The sequence below is a fragment of the Opisthocomus hoazin genome, chromosome 2 (assembly GCF_030867145.1).
Source record: "Opisthocomus hoazin isolate bOpiHoa1 chromosome 2, bOpiHoa1.hap1, whole genome shotgun sequence".
NCBI classification, from domain to species: Eukaryota; Metazoa; Chordata; class Aves; order Opisthocomiformes; family Opisthocomidae; genus Opisthocomus; species Opisthocomus hoazin.
Genome location: NC_134415.1, coordinates 46,363,418 through 46,385,182, shown reverse-complemented (window position 1 = coordinate 46,385,182; position 21,765 = coordinate 46,363,418). Strand labels below are relative to the sequence as shown.

The 21,765-nt window shown below is 40.3% G+C and overlaps 1 protein-coding gene across 2 annotated transcripts in view; it reads right to left on the bottom strand.

The window, feature by feature from the left end:
* Positions 1 to 5,901: 5,901 nt before the first annotated feature.
* The window catches only part of SNAP25 (synaptosome associated protein 25), a 64,241-nt gene continuing 48,377 nt past the window's right edge, over positions 5,902 to 21,765 (bottom strand). The window contains exons 5-8 of one of the 2 annotated variants that reach the window (XM_075413487.1): positions 18,565 to 18,682; positions 13,812 to 13,937; positions 11,558 to 11,702; positions 5,902 to 7,210 (exon numbers count right to left, since the gene is read on the bottom strand). In XM_075413487.1, the coding sequence (XP_075269602.1) occupies positions 7,142 to 7,210; positions 11,558 to 11,702; positions 13,812 to 13,937; positions 18,565 to 18,682 (458 nt within the window). In that variant the 3' untranslated portion in view covers positions 5,902 to 7,141. Of the gene's footprint in view, positions 7,211 to 11,557; positions 11,703 to 13,811; positions 13,938 to 18,309; positions 18,428 to 18,564; positions 18,683 to 21,765 lie in introns of both variants that reach the window. The other variant, XM_075413486.1, reaches the window with a different exon arrangement.

The following is a 21,765-nucleotide window of genomic DNA, read 5'->3' as shown; positions in this document are numbered from 1 at the left end:
GTTATGCTGAATTAAGGTTGTTTAGTTCTCCTGACTGGCTTTAAAGAGAAATATTTTAAAGGGAATTAAAAGCAAATATTTTTAATAAGTTACCGAGATGCTTTGGTAGAGTGTTCTCCCTGCCCCAGATTGCTTTGCTGGGTTGAACTTTTACTATTGAGCATAATCAGAACACTTATAGAATAATTTCATAATATGTTAATATGCAGTCTATAGGTTTCCAATTGAGTATTGGCTGAGCCCCTGATACTACTCAAGCCTTTGCTCACTCAAGTAACTGTCCGTGTTTACAGTGATCTCTACTGTCAAGTCCTTACTGTCCGTTTGCTTTCTGTGTCTTTAAAAGAGGTCACTGTGGAGCACAATGCTATTGCAGGACTGTGGCTTGATTTCCCTCTGTGTCCTCACATCCACTGCAGCAGCTCTGCTTCGCAGCGTGTGTTTTATTGTGCCCATTTTCAGCTTTAATTTCTTGTCCTCTGCACCCTCCTCTGGCCTCAGTCCTTTCCCCTTCTCCAGCTTGTCTGACTTATCAGTGCTTCTGGTGTGTATTTAGGGATTTAAAACCTAATTATACTTTAGTCTGAGGGAAAATAGGCTTTCTCTATTTTTCACCTCAAGGCCCAGCAAGAGTCAGTGAATATGGGTTGACTTCTGAGGGTAAGGCTGTAAGGGTCGCCTGAAAGAAGCAGCAGTTCATTAAATTTTATGTTTCTGGTTAATTTCCCCTCATATTCTAATTTAATCCAAGAAACAGAAATGTGCAGTGGGCACTGAAAATAAGTTTTAAGATAAGGGCTTAAGGCTGAATATCAGAATCGCAGCTGCTGTTTCTTCAAAATTAGCTTTTCAGCATGTGTTTTCATGGAGTTCATAAACTGACTCTAGAGCCACCTAGGCTTTTAGAGGTCCTGCAGAGCATCAAAAGTAGTTAATAAAATATGGTCATCATCTGGATTTATTATTGTTGATACAGTAAAGTTTGGGAGTACTATACAGTAAAGTCAAAACAGGTAAGGTTTCTTAAAGACATTTTGCTCACATTTGCATACTGTTAGTTTTGATACCCAGGAATACCCTTAGTGCAGTGGGATCTATGCATATTCATGCTTTGGAGGTCTAATCAACCCCCCACAAATGTGGAAAGGAACATTTTGTTCCTTGTAATGAGCTTTTCGTGAGAAATTAGATGGAAAACCTACTGTGCTGTAAGTGGAACTTACAGCTGCCTGTATTTAAGTTAACACTTAGCAAATTAACTTGGGACTGCCTGTAGTGAAGTTTACTAAACCATTTCTGATACAGTATTTCATTTTAACTTTCTTATGCCAAGTTGAGCTGTTCTGGATTTTGGTTTAAATAACCCAGCTCTGAATAGTTATCCTAGTTGGGGTGAGAGAAATCTACTTCCTCTACCTGCTTTTTAAAAGCATGGGTTTTAAAAGCTTCAGTAAAAAACAAACAACAAAAAAAACCCCCAAAACAAAACCAAAATCTTGGTAGTTTTAATGAATGAGACTTGGGGAAGAAAGGAAGGAGAGTTGTTTTGCCTGTGTTAGCAAGGATTCTCCAGCTGTCTTATGGAGAAGCACTGCTCTCGACTAGTGCTGTGGACCAGAGACATAAGATTTAGCAGGCTCCAGGGCCTCTCAGTTATTGCCTTCCTGTGAAATACCTACCTGGGTCTTGCCTGTCTGTCCTCAGCTGTCCAGACATCTTTGTTTGCATCGACCTACAGAGACTTTTTAGATCCTTTTGGATAGACTACCCAAAAGAATTCCCCCGGCAACATGCATGCTGCGCTCTGGGACTGTCAGGGCTGAGCAAGGCTTTCTTGCAGGTGTCCCTCCGGGTGACACTGGCACGGTGCTCAGCTGTGGAGTGGAAAGCAGGAGGCTGTTTCTTTGGTGCTTGTCCTGCCAAAGTAGTGGAGGAGAGTTCCTGACTGAAAGCCCAGGGGTGGAAAGCGTGCAGGTGGAGGGATGTGAAGCAAGTGCAATGAGGGACAGGACTGAAGTCAGGCTAATTCAGTGCAAGAAAAGCAGGAAGAGAACTAGCAATTGGGTGGGTACTGGGGAATGCAGGAGAGAGTGAGGAGAGCCGAGAGAAGCTAGGGAGAAGGGGACAGAGGTGCAGGGTGCACTGGAGCAGGAGCAGTGCGAAGGGAGCTGTGGTCTAGTAGGTGGGGAGAAAAGATAGTTCGAGGCTGGGACTCTCCAGTGAAAGATCCCCACAGCACTGTTTTTAATCAAGGCAATAACTGAGCCCTGATATACTAGTTGCTACTTATCGCTTTCAGAAAGCAACTATGAATCTTACCAGGCAAGTAAGCACCCCCACCATCTGCTGCCCACTGCTTGACCAAATTTCTTACCCCATTATGTGCAGTTTTTGCATGGGCAGCAGTGATGACCGAATAGATCCCAAATGTGTGGGAATCAGCACAGTCCCACATAATGATTTATTTTGATCTTCCTCACCACCATCTTGTGTGGTTTTGTGCTTTGTTGTTTGTTTTTTTTTTTTCTGGGGGGGGGCAGTAAATTACAAAATAACATTTGGAACTAAACACATTAAAACTGCTTGGTATTTTACAACATAAACATAATCTCTCTCTGAATACTCTTACAGAAATGATCCAACACTATTTGGCAACTGCTTTGCAAAATAAATCAGCTAGAACCTGTCCCCCTCATCCCCATCGAACCAGCCCAACGCCCTAACTTCTCAGCAGGTTTTATCTCCTGTGTCTGCATTTCTTGTAGCTATTTGAAGGTTTAAAAATACTCTATTTATGTTCTACTAACTTCCAAACAAACTGTCCTCATCTCTCTGGAAAAGCAACAAAATGGCTCAGAAGACAGCAGTCACATCCTGCGCACCTACGCCCACAGGCGCACACAGCAGCAGTGCATGTACTTAAGCTGTCTCTAACACACATAATTTTCCTCATTACTAAGTACTTGTCTCTCCCCTTTTCAATGCCTTTAAAATAAAAGCTTTATATGTGCATATGTACACATAGGAGAAGAAAGAGGGAGGAAAACAGTGCAGGAACTGATTTGCCTGCCTCTAGATCCCTCAAATAAAAGTCTTGAGCCTTCTCTCCAGATTCAGTCCAAACCCAAAGCCTGTGGAGGTTATCAGTTACTAATGTGGTACACAGAATATTTTGGAGAGTCATTGTCATCTATATTTCTAGATATAAAGTACATCACAGGGCACGGACATCTCTCTAAGGGGGTGCTTTATAGTTTGCCATGCGAACTGGCATATTTAGTTTTTCTCAGAAATGAAGGAAGCATTGTATTTAACCCATGTAAGCTAATAAAATTTACATTTCTTAAAAAAAACTTATCACTTTTTGAGTTATCATTTTCTGTTATATACAGTAATACCATTAAATCTTCAAGGAATATTAATAATTTTTCACTCTGTACCTTTACATAAAATCCATCAGCTTTTCATTAGATGTCCTCTATTAAACCACAAGGTGCTGTGTATGATTCATAGTTTCTTTTCTTGCGTTTGTGTCAATCTGGAAAACTGTAACAGTCTCTTTTGAGTTTAGAAGCTCTGTGTTTATGCTGAGGTTTGGAATCAAGCACATCCTAAAAGTTTTAAGGTTTGAGATAAGCCACCTAGATTTTTGCTTAGCTTTTCCAGTTTTCTCTCAGTTTCTTACTGCTGAAATTAGGCCAGGTATTTAATGAAGGTGATTTTTTTTTTTTTTTTTTTTTTTTTTTTTTTTTGCGTGGGATATTACACTACTTATGAATTTTGTTCTGTTGAGGAAGAAGCCTTCCTTGGGATTATTTTGTTATTTCCACTTCCAGCCTAGACTAGGAAAGGAAGACAATGTGTGATATGAAAGAAGTCATTAAATGTGGACTTGCAGAGCTCAGCAGGAGTTTGTCATTTAGCTGGACTTCCTTTTTTAAGCAATATTTTAAGTAATCCAGCTGGGTAGTTCATTCAGCTATGGCACTTGAGAATATGAAAAAAGCTTTTCCCTATGACCACCTCAAACCAACACCAATGTGAGGATCTTGCTATGTTACAAACTGTTGGTGAAATTACATTGGAAATGTAGAAATAAGTGATATTTCATGAAGCTCTGTGTCTTTGAGAACCCTGGATCCTGGATTTCCAGATAGCACTGGTACAGAGAAAAAAGAAATAACCGATTGGAAAATATAACATGGTCAAAGGGAAATTTCTTACCAGGAAAAGAAGACTATGCCTTCAGAAAAACCTAGGTGTTTTTTGTTTCCACAATCAATGTGACCGTTGTATCTTATGGGAGTTGTAGTTCCAGCTCCTTACTGTGTCACTTTCCTGCTAGCGAGCCTTACCCCTCAAGTGGGTAACTGTACTGTGCTTGCTCAGCCCCAGGGAAAGCTTGCAGTGTATCATGGGAAACAGTGGCAAATCAGAGGGAGAAAGGGGGGGGGGGGGGGAAGGGAAAAGCCGCATTTGAGCCAATGTTCTAAATGTCTTTTTTTTTTTTTTCTGTTGTCAGCTACATCAGGGGTTTGACGTGCAAAACTTAAAAACAAGTGGATTACTCTAATAACACATGGCATGAGATCAAGCCTTTCTTTGAATTATTTCAAGAATAGTTAATCCTACAAAAGTCAATTTCCAAAAACATCAGAGAAATGCAATATATTAAACTTATTTACCTAAGGAATTTTCAGCCAGCTCCTAAGAAACCCTGCGTAGAGTGGAGCGAGATATAAAGACAAATGCAGTGAAACATCTCAGTATTTCTATCCTTTTAACTTTCCATTTGGCAAAAAGTTCCAATAGTTTGGTTTTTGATCTCTGTTCAGTACAAAAACAGATGTCAAAGCATAGTGACGTCTTTCACAGCAACAGCTCATATTTTTGATCAACTTCAATGCTTTTGGAAGTATGATCTTCTTCAGATAAGGTGCATTCTTGTCAAATAGATGAGAACAATGCCTCTGTTAATATCTTCATTACTTTTTTATAGACTTCTTGCCTTTCTCAAATATTCTTGTATTTGTATGTTCCCATACTGATGCATTTTCCAGTGCAATCATTGCCCTCCTGCAGCAGGCTTTGACGTTGCAGATAGTGCTGTCACAAATACTAGAATCTTTGAATGGACAGGATTGGAACTGGTCAGCAAATTAAAAATGTTTGCTTGAAGTTTACTCTTTGGTTTGAAGTAGTGGGGAAACATTTTTATATAAATGAATTTTAATAGACACTAAAAATAAAAATCTGCTAAAGAAAATACAGCTTGTCTACATTATCATGCAATTTTAATTATGCAAGCATTTATGTTCTTTGTGTATATTGACTTGGGGCCATGTGAGACACGAGTGAACTGTCACTCATGAAGAGTTAATTATAATTTGTCCATATAGGGAAAAACCCCCCTGGGAAAATATGATAACACTTTTCATTGGCAGTAAACACTAGTTGCTGTTAGTTATTTGAGAAAATGATTCTTAGCAGACTATACAAACTCTGTAGTTCGAAGTGTTCCCTGAAAGGAAGTGTGTTAGCGCGTGGCTAGATCCACTGTAGGAATAGATTTTACTGACTAAGGAACTGTATCCTTCTGTACTGTAACCTTTGTTTCATTTCTTCTTTCACTTGAACAAGAGAGTGTATTTTGATTCAATGCTTGGCCATCTAAGCCAGGTCATTTAAAATAACAATCCATTGGAAAGTGCTGAATGTAAAATGCTATTTGTAGTTACTTTTATACAGTACTGCAAACAGAAATCTTTAGTTTCCCACATGTAATACAGAACCAGTTTATAAAGAGTCTGTAGACTTCTTAGCACTTCTTTTCCCAAGTGAGTGGCAAATAACTAGTTGTCACTGACACGTAGGGCAACAAAAGGATAAAGCAAGCATGGATTCTGAGATCTATAATTTTTAATAATTTTTAAACTAGCTACAAAATGTCAATCACTTCACAAACTGACAGGAGACATAAGGAATTTCATATTACATGCTGTAAATAATATTTATCTCACAGTTTATCTAGAGTTCATTCATTTAGATTTTTTTATTATTTTTTAATTAAGTCAGCTACTAAACATCTCAGCGATTTGGTGTGCATAGCTCTAGGTAAGCAACAGAGAACTGTACTGATAACAAAACACATGGGGATAGCAACTAGTAACAGAGAGCCTTATAAAAATTACATTTCTTTGCACCATTTCATATGGTAGTCATTTCCTCCAAAAGATAGTCTTCAAAAGCAGCAGACAAAACCAATATATTACACTTATTTCTTTTTGTCTTTGACAAATTTTCAGCCAAGCATTTATTTTGCTGGCAATGGCTAAATGGTGAGTGCCAAATCCCTCTTTTTTCATAATTAAAAAAAATGATCATGATTATTAACTATATATATCAACAAGAAAAAAGTGGCACAACTGCAAACTTGCTGGTATAACATAGTCCCAAAAGAGTCCGAATACTGAGCATGCTTGTGTTGTCATTGTTGGTGTGCTACTGCCATGGGAAAAGTCTTGTTTAAGTAGGAGTCTAAAAGTCTATTTATTCCTCATGCATAAATGCATAAATCACATCACTTTTTAGTGCAATGCTTGTTATAGTAATATAATTCCACATTGTCTAATCATGAAATCATAACAACAGGTAATGGCAATGAAGAACCGAAGACAGCAGGTTTAAGTGCTTAAACATCATGATACCCAAAGACAGGAGCATGGCAGTAGCTCTGTGGAATGTCACAGTTTTACAAGAACAATACTGTATATTTAAAGGTTAACAGCACGTTTAGCATTCCAACAGTGTTGTCATTCAGCAAACATCATTAAAAAAAAACGAGGAGAGGGAAAAAAGGAAAGGAATCCAAAACAGAAACAAGGAAAGGAAAAATTGAAAAAAAAAATCATAGTGAGCTATAGCCATCAAATCAGCACTATGTACAACCTTTGGAAAGAAAGATATCTAAAAAAAAATAATTACAAGTATCGTTTTTGGAAAGCTGACAAACTACACAGGACAACATTTACAATGGGGCTGATATGTGCATGTGTGCAAACCTAGTAGGTAAATACCATGATAAAAGCATGAAGGTACTGCCCTGTTGGACAGCATTAAAAGGAAATGCACTTCACTGCATTTAACCACTGCCCAGCATCTTTGTTGCACGCTGGTTGGCTTCATCAATCCTGGTTTTGTTGGAATCAGCCTAAGGAAACACAAAGGAAAGAAACAGATGAATATAGGGCAGAATGAGAACAATGCTTAGTGGACACTTCCCTAGTTTTGGCCAGGTCAGGAAGAAAAAGAAACTTTATACCAGAGAGCTGTTTTTTGTAGTGGTATTAGGGACCCAAAAGGAAATGACAGGTTTGCTGGTTTTGTGACACTTCAGGTAGCCTTTGAGTAGAGCTTTTCTGTTTGTGTTCAGCTTCACTAACTCTTGTGAATGCCGTGCCAGATCTGCAGCTGCTGCTAGTAGTAGTGCTAGCAGTATTGATGGTAATGGACAACAGGATGAGAACTGATGACGTGCGCGTGGATTTCACCGGTGAAAAGCTTCAGTGCTCTCTAAGATTCAGTGGACCTGGACTTTGTTCTAATTTAGATCACCAGGCATGCAGTCAAAACCAAAATTTTGGACAGTGTAGAGGATCACTGGAGCAGGGAAGCTAGATCATTGGATGTAGGCATTGCTGGTGAAGATAAATTTCTTTGAATCTGGATCTCTCTGCTCTACATGTGAAAGGAAGGGAACAGGCAGAAGTGATACTGTTATTCCTTTCTCTCAACAAAGATCACCAGTGTAGCTGCAAGACAGAGTAATCTGTCTCATTGGGCAGCAGCATAAACAGCAATTAAGGAAAGGCAGGGATTCTACCGTTATTTGAAGCAATCAAACTGGAATTTAGTCCAGCGTGAGCTGAACCATTAACTTCAGTGTCTTCCATGGGGTAACTCTTGCCATGATTATAAAATGCCATTAATAAAATGGCACCACTTGGGAGGTTTAGGGGTTCTGTTTTGAGTGGGAAGACACTTTGACCGTGACTTTTTGTAGCTCTGTGGAAGACAGATTTGGAGACTAAGGACATTGGTTTAGCTGACAAAAACTGGCAAAGCTCTATTTCAGCCCATGTTGCTATGCTGTCTTATGCTAGCAGAGGGACTAGACAGAAAATGTTTTCAGTTTTTAAATCAGACTTGTGGGAAAGGTGAGAATTGTGTTATGCTTTAAAAGCATGAACTCAAATAGCAAACTCTTTTCTGTGGTTTGATGGCTGCATTTTGTTAGCTTTGATGATTATTCCCACATCTCTGGGGTATCCAAATTTTACAGATTTATTTTAAATCTGCAATTCGGAATGAGAATGGTGAAGCAAATTTCTCACATACATTTAAAAATCCTTTTAAATTGCTTATACTAATGTACAATAAATCATTCTTAAATATCTTGGGCTTTTCTCCATAATTGTTTTGGCAAATGCTATGTAGATGTGTATTTTTAGTACAGTAGCATGTGCCAGATCCTCAACAAGCATAAAATCAGTGCAACTACTCATTATAAGCCATATTCCTTTATTTTAGCTGGAGGTTTGACCTTGTCTACCACAGTACAGTTTTATGTGCTTTTGCCAAAAGACTACCTAAGAAATAAGTTAATGGTTTTGGAAGCAGTTACATTTGTCATGAAATATGTGAATATTGATTAAACATAATGTTCCTAAATAGGAATACTAAGGTCTAAGTCTTGTGGATGATGTCCCACTGTAGTCAGTGGGAGTCTTTGTACAGACCTTCCCACCTACACCAAGACAGAACGCTTTGAGCCCTTCCTACATTCCTCCCAGCCTCCTGTTTATGGCTTGTTTTAGGGCCAGGGTCTTCTGGTGATGATATCTGGGCCATTTGACCTACTCATCACGTCATCATTTTAGTTTTTGTCCCTTTCTCTCTGATCTGAGGGAAGGATAAAGCCTTTTATCCATTACAGTCCTGATTACTGTGGATAGATCAGATTACATCTCTGCATTATGAGATTGCTCTGGTTTGGATGCATGCATCCAGTTTATCATAAATGCTTTAAGACCATTTGAGTTAGCTTTGTGCTGCACCCGAGCTTTTGCAAAGCGTGCCAGCCAAGGGTCTTTCTAACCATCATAACTGATCAAAACCACGGTGCTCCAGCTGGTCAGGAAAAGGAAACAACTCCAGCAATGCTGTATATCCACTGACAGCAATGGATGATGGTCTACTGGCATATTTCACTGCAAAATGGACGTGAATGCATTTGTGGTTTCAGTATTATCCGGCTAACAGTCATTTCTGTCTTTTATAGAAGGTTTTCCTAAAGTATTGTGTTTCTTTTTCTAGTATCTCATTACTGTGTGTCCTCACTCTGAGAAATCTGGCAGATTTTCACTGACTGAAGACTGTCTTATTTTTGTGCTGCTTTCACAGCAGCTCCTCTGTGTACACTTGCAAGTCCATCTTTCAGAAATGTGTCACTGTTTTTTAGCCAAGGGCTCTGCCTGGTGAGGCCTGCCTGCGAGGCTGAATTTAATGAATCCCATTAGCTTGCAGTGTTGTTTTTCTATTGCTGTCTAAAATGCCTAACTCTGTAAGAAGATTGCATAGATGTGGAAGGCCAGTCCCTCAGTTAGCCAACTGCTCTCAGCACGCACTGCCACACAAGCACATGGCCCATGTCCTTCGTGTGCACAAAGGACCTGGTCAATGTTCTCAAAATCCCGATGTTTGCAAGCCTGAGGAGTGACTTGTTAGGCTTGCTGCAGTTCATGATAATATCCTGCAGGCATGCATGGGATGCAGCTGATTTCCATCCACAGGGCATATCTCCTGCCACTATTTTGTGACATGAGTATGGTAGTGGTAATATGTAGTAGTGCATGTCCCCATACTTGCTCTGAGTAAATAATGTACATCATAGACTTCTTAGTTAGATGTAGGCTGTATAACCTTCCAGTCCCTTCTCACAATGTAGGTAGACATGCTGCTTTCTAGTGCTTTTCATATGAATAAAAGCGGTAAATCCTTCCCCGCCATGCTCCTGTTTTTCCCAGAAATATGAAATGCTGCAGAATGGCATCACAGTAATACCGTGCATTTTCAAATACAGTCAAACTAACAGATGCAGCTTTATAAAACAAAACTTTTGCCCAACACAAAGCCATGTGCTCTACTGTGTTATGTGACTGTCACTCTGTCAGAGATGAACTTCCCACCTTTAAGACAATGTATACTTCACCCAATTCTCTCTGGAATCAAGCTCCCATAAGGAAAGCTATCTTGAGTGAATCCCTCAGTGCAGTATTTTCTTTATTATTTTTCTCTAGGCTCTGATGTAGTTAATTGACATGAAACATAGGCATGGGCATTCTGCTCGTGTGAGAAGTCTTGCACGTGTAAGAAGGCTCAGGAGTACAAGCTCTACCACTTAAGGTCAGCGTTAACTCTAAGCAGCACATATAAGTCCTTGGGTTAGATCCTCAGGTTGTGTAAATCTCAGCTAAAGTCGAGTGTTCTATTATTTTACACCAGATGAAGATCTAGCCTCTTATGTCACTTCAGCCTGGCTGTGCCTGTGACTGGAGCTCTGCCAGTACAAATGCAGATGGCTTGCAGATCTTGGGATCTGAGGATGGCAGTGAGTTCCCAGATGGGTTTGGAGGGTGCTGCTATCTGCTTCAGAAATCTGCAATGCAGGTCTGGCACCGGAACGGTGCTCTCCGTCTTTTTAAATGGTGATTTTGCAATAGTGATGCTCAGTCCCAGTTATTTTTTAATACACATATAATTTTATGTAAATTTTATAAAATCTAAAAAGACATATAAATATATTGAGTATATAGTACATAAATATATGAATTTTTATAAAAATTTATATAAATTTATATTTATATTTTATATAAGATTTTAGTAATTTTTATATATATATATTATACGCCCCCAGCCCCCAAGAGAGCTGGTAGGTCTCTGTCCTAATGTGGTTATAAGCAGGCAGCATGACAAGACTGGCTGCACTGTTATCATATGGCAAAGCCTTGCTTAATAAATCTCCATCCTCTTTTTGGGACTGGTCCTCCAAACAGGTGATCTGATTCTCAATTGCTCATGGAATTTCCAAGGGAAGGAAAGTCCAAGAAGGCTTAAAACTTGCCAGGAGGTGCCAGAGCATTCAGGCCCAAGCCCCCTGCATTTCTGCACAGCTCAGGGCATTTGTCCTGTCCCAAAGCTGTTGCAGAAGGAGCCTTGATTTGCACTAAGGGGTCCCCTTGCTAGCTGTTGTCTTGTGAACCCAACAGCGTGGGTTCATCCTGACCTGCACTGAAGTTTACTGAAGATCCAGAGCAGCAAGCTCTGCTGTGACCCAGTGATTTTGAGGGAGAAGAGTGATTTTGAGGGAGAAGAGACAGCTATTTCTATCCCTTGTCCTTCTGCTAACTGAAGAAAAACTGCAGCATTGCACAGCCTGTGCTTTTAGAAGGGAGAACACAGCCCCTTTTGGGGTCCTTTTAGAAATGTCAGCTCTTACCTTCTCCATGATCCTGTCAATCTGGCGATTCTGTGTGTCAATCTCGTTGCCCATGTCCAGGGCCATGTGACGTAAGTTGCCAATGATGCCACTGACTTGCTCAAGGTTCTCATCCATTTCATTTTCCCGGGCATCGTTTGTTACCCTGGGAGTGAAAAAACAATTCTTTGAAGCAGAGACAGAAGAGGCTCCTCCTGAAACTCTGGTTCACCCAAAACCTCCCCTGCATCCTCCTTTGCTTGTCACCTGAGGAGCATGCTGCTGTGTTCAGCTTTGAAGAAAAGGGATTAATAAATAGCCAGCTAGAAAACCTTTATGTGCTAGTTTTTTGGATGTTGGGATTAATTGTCTGGGTTCACCACTGCTCCATTTGTGCTGCTTGTCCCCACTGCTCCTAGAAGTGTTGCTGTCTGAGCTTGCCTGTACCATATACTGCACCTTTCAGCCAGGGATGGTCCTTCTCAAATAAAGAATGAAAGGGAGCTCCATTTGGATCTGTGTGTGGTTGGAGTAAGTGGGAAATGCTGGAGAGTTGTGGAATTGAAGCTATACAGGCTCCACTCCTTGAACTACACATAGCTAACAGATACTGTCCCGTCCTCGTATCCTTACGGCTCACTGAAATATTGTGGAAGAGCTGCTTTGGCTGTGAAAATCCTGACCTAACTTCCTATTTAATTGAATGTATTTCTGGTAAGTGACAGAAGCAGGTTCTCTCAGATTTACTGGCTTTAGTAAAGATGCTTTGTGTCTCCTCTTAGCACCATCTTTTCAGTTGTTTGGTTTTTAGAAGGAAAAACTTGCACTGGAGCCAAGGCCCAGTTCAACACTCCAGTGGCTGGAGAGGCATGTGGCAACTGAGAAAGGGAAAAGCAAGGTCTATGGCTGCCACTCAGAAAATCACTACTTTGAGCCTCATGTGCAATTTATGTTCACGTAGGTGCCAAAAGGGTGCTGCAGACTATTTGCAGAACGATTATGGTGTAGCATAACTTCCTTTGCTGATATTCTGTTATCATGCCCCAGCCTTCATTTTGGTGGGTCTGTCATCCAGAAATTCAAAAAAAAGTGAATGGCAGACCCAACAAACTTCAATGGCAACTCCATCCCACGCTCCAGATTTCATGATGGCATTATTTCTATCACACTGATTTCCCTTTATCACAGCAGCCAAAAAAATAAGTGGATAATAGTTTTTGGAAAGGTAATTACTTATTAATCCAGTGTCCTTAATCTTCCGAGATCAAAGCTTTGCCTACTGGTATGCCTTTATCCATTCAGCTGATAGCATTGTCATCTAAATACATGCTTTGTAAGCACTGTAATCAGTATGTACTTACTGCTGGATCCCTATGTATTGCTGAAAATTTGCAGTTTGGTTGCCATTAGTGTAGTTGTGTGTTTCAAACTGGCTTTCATCTGAGTGCACAGGGGTTGCCGCTAAAGCATCAGTGTTTCTCCATAGTTGTGGCTGTTCAGTGAGGTTTTCTGGATAGGCACAAGGAAGCCAGTGGTGTACCTCTAGTTAAAAGTGTGCCTCAAGTTCTGCGCTTGGCTTGGTGCTTTGGCAGGGAGCCTGAGGCTTTTTTCTTTTTGAACAAAAGGAAGGGACACTGGATGCTTTGGTACATCTTCTGGCAAGGATGGAGAACAAGCACTACATATCCTGAGGCATAATAATAATAAACTACTATTTATCTGACATTTCATTTCTGAGGCATTTGACAACTGTCATTAATGAGATCCATAATAAGGCCCCCAGGAAAAGTGCATGGTTCGTGCCAGGGAGCTGGAGTGCAGAGGACAGTCCTGACTGGCTTCAGACAGTCTGAAACCTCACATTGCTGCTGTGAAGTAAATGTATAGATATGATTTTGATTTTATTATTGCCCAAATCTGGGCAATCTCAAGGGGGAAGGTTTAGGGTCACGTTTTCAAACATCTTCTAGTTTTCAGGGCTAATACCCTGACTTCCAGGATTTCTGGCAATGTAACCATGCTTTGCACTAGCTCAGATAAGCACCCCCAGGGTCAAGGGAAGTCAGTGGATGCAGTAAGACTTTAGTACCTATCTTAATCGCCGTCAATCTAAATCTGAGCACTCACAACTCGGTGGAAAACACTGGCTCCATTGCATTACCCAACACCAGTGAAGGAGTTAATGAACATCAAAGAACTCATGACCATATGGAAGAAATCTAAATATATCAGTGACAAGGAGAATAGAGAGAAAACAGTGGATAAAAAGGCTCACCTGCGGATAAAGCCACCACTGATGGCCATCTGCTCCCGTTCATCTACGACACGTGCAGGCTGGCTGGCTACAACACCATCCTGATTATTGCCCCAGGCTTTTTTGTAGGCATCACTTGATTTAAGCCTATGCAAAAAAGACGATGAGTAACAAAGCATCAAGTGGACAAGGACAAACGCAAAACTTTTTACTTCTCCAAGCTAAAAGCTGAATCAAGCAAATGAGTTTTCAGACAGAGGGTCACCAATTGTATACCGATATATCATAACCCTGAATAAAAGGAGGGGTTTGTTTTTGGTCTTTTTGCTTTACTGCCACAACAACTGTGATGGTCAGAGGTTTTGTTTCCAATAGGGTGGATTGCAATTGTCAAGTCTACAACACTGCACACAGGTTTTTGGATGTTGACTTCGTTTCCAGAAAGAAGGAAAAAAAAAATAAAAAGGAAAAATAAAAAAGAAGAAGAGAAGAAATACAGATAAGTAGAAAACGTTGTTTCATTTCAGTAACACATACGTTTTGACATCAAACACAGAGAACGTACTGGCAGACAGACATAAAAACAGAACTGCCAAGTATAGTGTGTACATCACATCACAGCAACACACCCTCTTAGAGAAAAACGAGTTGGCTAAATTTTAACATTTTACCATGCAGAAGATTGGGCTTCTGTTGGTAGTTTTTAACATGTATGTGGCATAATAGGCATTTAAAGCCACTAACCTTTCTCAAGGTGATTTGGGGACGATTTTACCATAAAATTCATAGGGTTCATTAGATTTTTCAAATAATATATCGGTACTTGAAAATAGTAATCATACATCGACAGTTGATGTACAAACCTTTGTCCACAGAGACAAAAAGTAAAATAGGCAGAAGTGAAATGAGTGCAGGAGAAAAGAAAAGATACAAGCAATCTAGCATCAGAAAGAGAAATTTTTCTACATTCTTCTTCATGCACCAGCTACAGGCATGAATAAGAAGTGAAGCATTCTCACTAAGCACAGTTGCCCCAATAGTTCATCATACTCTTAATGCATCAGCAGTAACAGCCTTCACAATAAGCAAGACACAGGCAAAAATGGATCATCACTTCCCTCAGGAGCTTTAAACCACAGGACTTCAAAATAGCCTAGCAACTTGTTATATTTCTTGTTTATGACAGTTACTGTAGCTTTCAGAGAGCCATTTTTGACTGAGCTGCAGTGGATAGCAAATTAAAATCCAGGCGTACCTTCAGTGGCAGTTTAGCATGTGTAGCATATTTAGAGTTGCTGTCATTGGGGTCATCAAATGACACTGAATACTTTAACAGGACAGTGTGAGTGTCCAGGGTCTGTAGGTGTAAGTTCCTGATTTTATTCTGGAAATGGAACAGTTTCCAACTAAGCTGTTGGGAACTGCAAATCTCTGTGGTTTCTCTGTTCTTCGGTCATCTCCAATCAGTTATAAACAGCCCGTGGCTTGGATTTTGGGGTAGAAACTGAATGTGCTTCTGGGGGATTTGGGAAAGGACACAACAAGCCCAACCCTGGTGCTATGTTCTCTCCATGCCCCCTGAAGCAGCTTAGCTTCTATTGAGCCTGAAGATGTGTTGCATGCTCCAATACCGAATTAAAATGTAGATTAAAAGAGGATCTTTCCTACTCATGTGTTTTGTTACTGGTTTCCTATTAAAGTTTATAAAAACTTAAAAAACGATACTTGGCTTGTTTGTTCTTAGTTCTCTGAAACTGTACATCAGCTTTGACGTTTCTAGAAATAAGTGAAAGTAGTTCTTTTGCTGCACATACAGGTTTTTGTCTGTTCTTTAGACCTGTGCAACTTTGAGAGTGACACAGTCTCTGTGAGGTGAATGATTTTTTACACCCAGAGCTTGATCTCTGTTTTCTTGTGGGCTTCCCGTTAAAGTGAACATGTGGGGTCTGGGTCTGCTCATGGTCAATAGCAGCTGTCTTTCTGAATGCAATCTGGTCAAAGGTTCATGCCATGGGCATTTTGGGTTGTCCTAAGAGTGTAGGATCAAGCCTTAGATTTTGGTAAGGCTCACAGAGTTTTATTTACTCTGTATATCAGAGTGTAGTTATATGTGAAATGGTTGATTTTTTTCAAATGTATGCCATTAATCTACCACCAGCCAGAAGAGCATTAGTGGATCATGGTGACACCAATGCCCAGTACTGTATGGATTTCTCTCCCTCCTACACTCCACTTCTCAGAATATCATCTTATTTTTACCAGTTGATTTCTGGCATGGTGATTCAAGGAACAGTCTTTAAAAGCATTGTACATCCATACTCTTGTTTCTGAACATATTGACGGGTTAGCAACGCTAGTTTATGTAATCTAGCTGCAGACAGCAAAGGTCAGAATGCTGCCTTAAAACAGGGAAGAGACACCTTTAAAAATGAATGTCCCCCACATTGAACTCATGCAGTGTCTTTCTGTTCTTGTGGCTGTTGATTTCCTGAGAGAGTTGGGGCTGTTGAGCCTGGAGAAGAGAAGGCTCCAGGAACACCCTATCACAGCCTTCCAATACCTGGAGGGGCCTACAAGAAAGCTGGAGAGGGACTTTTGATAAGGGCACGTAGTGGTAGGACAAGGGGTGATGGCTTTTAACTAAAAGTGGGTAGATTTAGATTGGCTATAAGGAAGAAATTCTTTACTAGGAGTGTTGTGAGGCACTGGAACAAGTTGCCCTGAGAAGTTGTGGCTGCCCCCTCCCTGGAAGTGTTCAAGGCCGGGTTGGACGGAGCTCTGAGCAACCTGGTCTGGTGGAAGGTGTCCCTGCCCATGGCAGGGGATTTGGAACTAGATGATCTTTAAGGTCCCTTCCAAACCAAACCATTCTATGCTTCTATGATACTGCAATCATAGTGAAGTGGTAAATGTTTTAAGGCCACGTGTCAGTTTCTAACCCCATCCATGACACAAGTCTGGCTGTCAGTTCATAGCAGCCTTTCTACAGTACAGAATGTTAAAGCTGCTCGAAAAAATGACAATTCCTGCAAAATACATTGGGTTTTTTTGTACTTCAAGTGTGAACTTTTGATGTTGGCGTTATGCCAGGTTTCTCCAGGAGGAGCAAGCCAAGACAGTGTTCCTCTCTAAGTTACAACAGCTTTTAGAGTGTGGGAGATGTAAAGATTCTGCTGCATATTCTTGTACCTGCAGCTTTTCTGCAGTGGGTCCTCTGGTGCAGGACAGCAGGGCTAAAGCCTGTTGCAGAGCTGATACCAATTGCAGTCCCACTGACAAAGGCTCTGTGTGTAGCTCTTTCCATTTCTCCTTGCCTCTCTCCCATTCTGCACACCAAGGCAATAGTACACATATTCTGGGCAAAGTGTTTACCCCAGCAAAGTATTTGTGGCTTGGTATGCAGGAGCAAAATTGATTTTTTTAAAGCTGAGGTGGTATCTGCATTGTGTCCCAAGGGAATTAACATCCAAAGAAGTGGTGACTGATAAGGCAGAAACCCAGTCCTACTGTTCTGATTTCTGGCTAAATGCCCACTGAACTCCCATGACAGCTCTCTTTCCTTTGGTCTTGATGATCATGGTAGGATCAGGCCCTGGCTGTGAGAAAAGTATCTATGCCACACAGAAAGGGAGTATAATACTACAGAACCGCTGCACTCTGCTTTGTTTCCTGCACAATCTCTGGCCAGTCATTTATGAATGTTTTCACTGTAACCCAGCTGCATGCCTACTCACTGCATGCTGGATTTGCAGTTCCTCAAGGACTTCTGGTTGGTCCACTTTGTTCCCAATTTCCTACACCCGTATAACCACACGTCACATTTTCATTTGGCATTTAAAACAAGCTTTGCATTGCTTCGAGGACGGTTTCGTTCAAGTGTAATGGCATGCAAGCAAATTCGATGCATTTCAACATTTCTACTTAGTGTACATGCTACCCAAACGAGAGCAATTTGGCATCTTCAGGTTTTCTCAAATTTGTTGCCTATGCAGGATGAAAACCATTTCAAGTTGGGTTCTGACTGTGAAATGTCATGTCTCTTTCAAGATCCCATCAAGGACTATTTCTGTTGAACAATGGAAAAAGGTGTGATTTTCATGAATAATTTTCAGTAATGTTTATTACGACTTTTTCTGCATTTTTTCAGCCTTTTTTTTTTGTTTATTAAACTTGTTTATGAAAATATCTTTCAAAATTTAGGGTCTTCAGGAATAAGGTAGCCCCAGTGTTTTTGTTCACTGGCAAATGGAACCACTCAGTACACTTTATGTAAAATGTTGAAACTTTTACCATTAAAAGGTGTCAACAGTGAAGCTTTCACTGCAGTGTGCCTGATTTTAATGCATTTACAGTAATTCCCAGTCAGTTGTCTATGCTATGAGATGAATGCATTTGAACCAGAATCGTTCTTTCTGCATGCCACATGCTCATCCTGTCCATGTGCCTAGCAAGGATGAGCTTCACAAGGCCTTTGGGATCAGCCTTAAGTTCTCAAAGAGATGAGGCAGGCAGCACCTACTTGTTACATGGACAGACACAAAGACCACAGAATTTTCCTAGGTCCGTCAAATTCTTTTCTGCTTCTTTCATGTCCTTATTGATTTGGTCCATTCCCTCTTCGATGCGTTCCAGTTGTTCTGATTAAACACAAGTATTTTATCCCCACAGAATGAAGCAGATGGAAAAGGACAAAGAAAAAAAAGACAAAAACTTCAGACATTCACCGTGACAAAAAACTGGACACCACATAGCAGAGCCGGTACCCAGTACCTACTTGTTACAAGGACATATGAAAAGGCCACAGCATTTCCCTAAATCTTTTAAATTTTTCTCGGCCTCCTTCATGTCTTGGTTGATATGGTTCATGCCTTCTTCAACACGATCGAGTTGTTCTGGTCAGGACAAAGGGATGACAGTGTGGAATGAATTGTATTTTTGTTTGTTTGCTTTTGTCTTCAACAGAACATGAAAAATGACCATGTAGAACTGAATTACTAATGACATTACAATGCATTAATCTGAGCTGATGCATTGGTGAAAGGTTGTATGCCACACTGGATGCCGAAGATGTTTTTACTAATATGGGAAAAGTAAAACAAAGGAAGAAGATGTTTGAAATATATTAATTTAAACAAGATGTAATGATGTAGAAAGGAAGGGTTATAAAGTTTAAGGCCTGGAAACACAGTACAATACATTCACTTACTAAGACACCAATGACATCCAAGAGAAAGAATGATAAAGCATTATTACTTTGCATTTCTGTACGTTAATACAAGAGAAAAGGTGTCCTTCCATGCAAAATACTCCAGTTACTTATGCTTGCAAATCCCTTGGAATTAGGTGATTCTGGGCAGTGTAATTGCTTTGATTAGTGGGTAACTAAGTGGGAGAACTGGGTTATAGCATAACGATACCAGAGATGGAGTGAGCTGTTGAGAGCCGTGTCCAGGTACTCCTTTTTCCAGAGGCTGAGGGAACTGAGACCTGCCACTTTGATTAGCATTGAATATTAATTTCTAATCTAAGTATGGCCTCAAGACTGGTTTTCTTTCTGGTGTGGATGCTGCAAATCAGTAGCAAACCCCAGTGAACACAAAGGAATTACAACCAGCACAGGAGCCTGATACTAACTGAAAGAGGACCATTGGGTACAGCATTCATTGTCCACAAGTGATCTTAACGAAAACAAGCATTGGGTGAAGATGTTTTCAGTGAGGTCACTGCTGCTTTGCTGCAGGGCAAGTTACAAAGCACCAAGCCCAGTAACCAGCCATATATAGACACTGTCTCTCTGCTGGCATCAAACAGAATTTGTCTTATTTCCACCTGAGGCTGACAATGATTTAAGCTTTTCTTAGCAACTTGGTAGCTCATAATTTAAGGTGTTAATTTCTTCACTATTAAAGTTGGGAAAAACAGCCTAGAGGAACAGAATGCCACAATGTAAAATTGTAGGAACGGATCCTCCACTGATCCAAACAGATATGGATCCAGTGGGAGCAGGGGTCTTCTGTGGGGTCTGCAGTAGTGACAGCATTTTACATGGGTGGAAAGCCTTACCATTTGTTTCATGAAGGATAAACCCAAATAAGTAACACAGGATGAGAAAGTTACTTGGAGTGGCATTTCAATCCAGTAAAAATTGTAACTATACCTAAAGAGGCAAAGTAAAGCAATCCCAGTAAAACACAAATACATCCCTATTCCCCATATTGAATTACACACAGAATTAAACCTGAGAGGAAACAAACTAAGAGAGCACTGGTTATAGTCATCCCTGATGTTAAATGAGTCTTAACAAGAGGGAAAAGAAAAAAAAAAGGAAGGTGTTTTAGAAAAAAAAAATCATATGTATATTGACATCAGTACAAAACTCCTCTTGACTTCTTTGGGAACATGAATAGGACTAATTTCTCACTTGAGTTTCTAAGAACAATTAAGGTTTAGATTTTCAAAGCTGTCTGGGGGATTTGGATACACAATCCCCATTAAAATTAATTTTATTTAATTAATTTTAATGGGAAATGGACATCTCACCCCTAGAGGGCCTTGAAAAACCTGGCCTAAATTATTCAAGCTGAAATAATTCAAATATTTAACTTGTGCTCTTTGTTTAATTCTTTCATGAGGCTGGGCTTTGAGAAGGAGAGGTGCCATGTCAGTATTGCCAGCTGCATCTGCTCTTCAGCTGTCAGTTCTCATTCTCCTCAGCTGGATGTGCCTGTCTCCTGATACCACAGGGGTTATTGATCCCAAATCCAAGGATACATTTAAAGGATCAGAGTTACCTAATAGTGCCTTCTAAAAGGGACATGTATAATGTGAGCAAAGGATTGGGAAACTAATAAGGAAACCTAAGAGATGCAGTGTACAAGTTCTGCCAGATAAACTTCTGAGCCAAGAACCAGAAAAACAAGGTTGGATTGTTTTAATGCACATTGTAATTTACATTTTGGTTGGGAAGCAGAAGCTTTGGTTCATGTTTGTAGCCACAGATTGTCAGTCTCATCAGAAATGTGAGTATGCGGTAGAAGTGATGCTGCTCGAAGAGCTTCTGCTCCTCACTATCTTGGAGTCCTGGCTGTTCCCATTGGGTTGATGGTTGCTCTTGATGATCTTAGAGGTCTTTTCCAACCTTAATGATTCTATGATTCTCCTGCATAGTTGGGCAACACTGGCTTTTGCTCTGGGAAGCAGCCGTAAAAGTGTGAGCTGGCTTTTATGCTGGTTCACGCAGTGTGATGGGAATTGCTAAATTTCTGTTGTAGATCCTCACCTCTGCTTGTGAGAGCTGTGTTTTCAGAGCCCAGCTGCTTAAGAGGCTCTCAGTTAAAAGGTGGCTGTTTCCATATGTGTATTTTGACACTGTGAGGGACAAGAGGTACTGACCTTTCTTCCACTGATCTTGCTGTCTGTATTTCTCTAACCTTGGCTGGCTGTTAGAATTTGCCAGGTGAGACTGCAGTGATCAGTCCTGGATCCAGTACCACTGCTGGCTTTCAGTCTAAGCACATTTCTTTGCTTAGATGCATGTTGTGTAGCAGGGCCTTTTGAACATTTTTTCCCTGCTTTGTATTCTGCTTGAACAGATGAGTGCTAATTGAAGAGTATATTTGACATGACTCAAAGACTTTAATTTAAAATATAGCTCTCTCCAGGAATCTGACTTAATTTATCCTACTTCAGGATTTGTGTGTGTGATGCCTATGCTATTTCTGAACAGAAAAGGGGCCCACAACTAATTTATCTTCCATTAGAGGAAACCTCATCAGTCTAAAAAGCCTATGTCATATTTGTAGCTCAGCAGTCTAGACAACTGGCTGCTGGTCCTAAAACCATTTGCTAGTTGTTACTAAAATGTTAATTTAAGGTCTGTTTTCGTAGATCTTCCCTATTCCGACTTTGCATATTGTACTAAAGGTTTTAGGGAAGACAGTCTGCTGGCGTATACTGCCATGAACCTATGCAAATT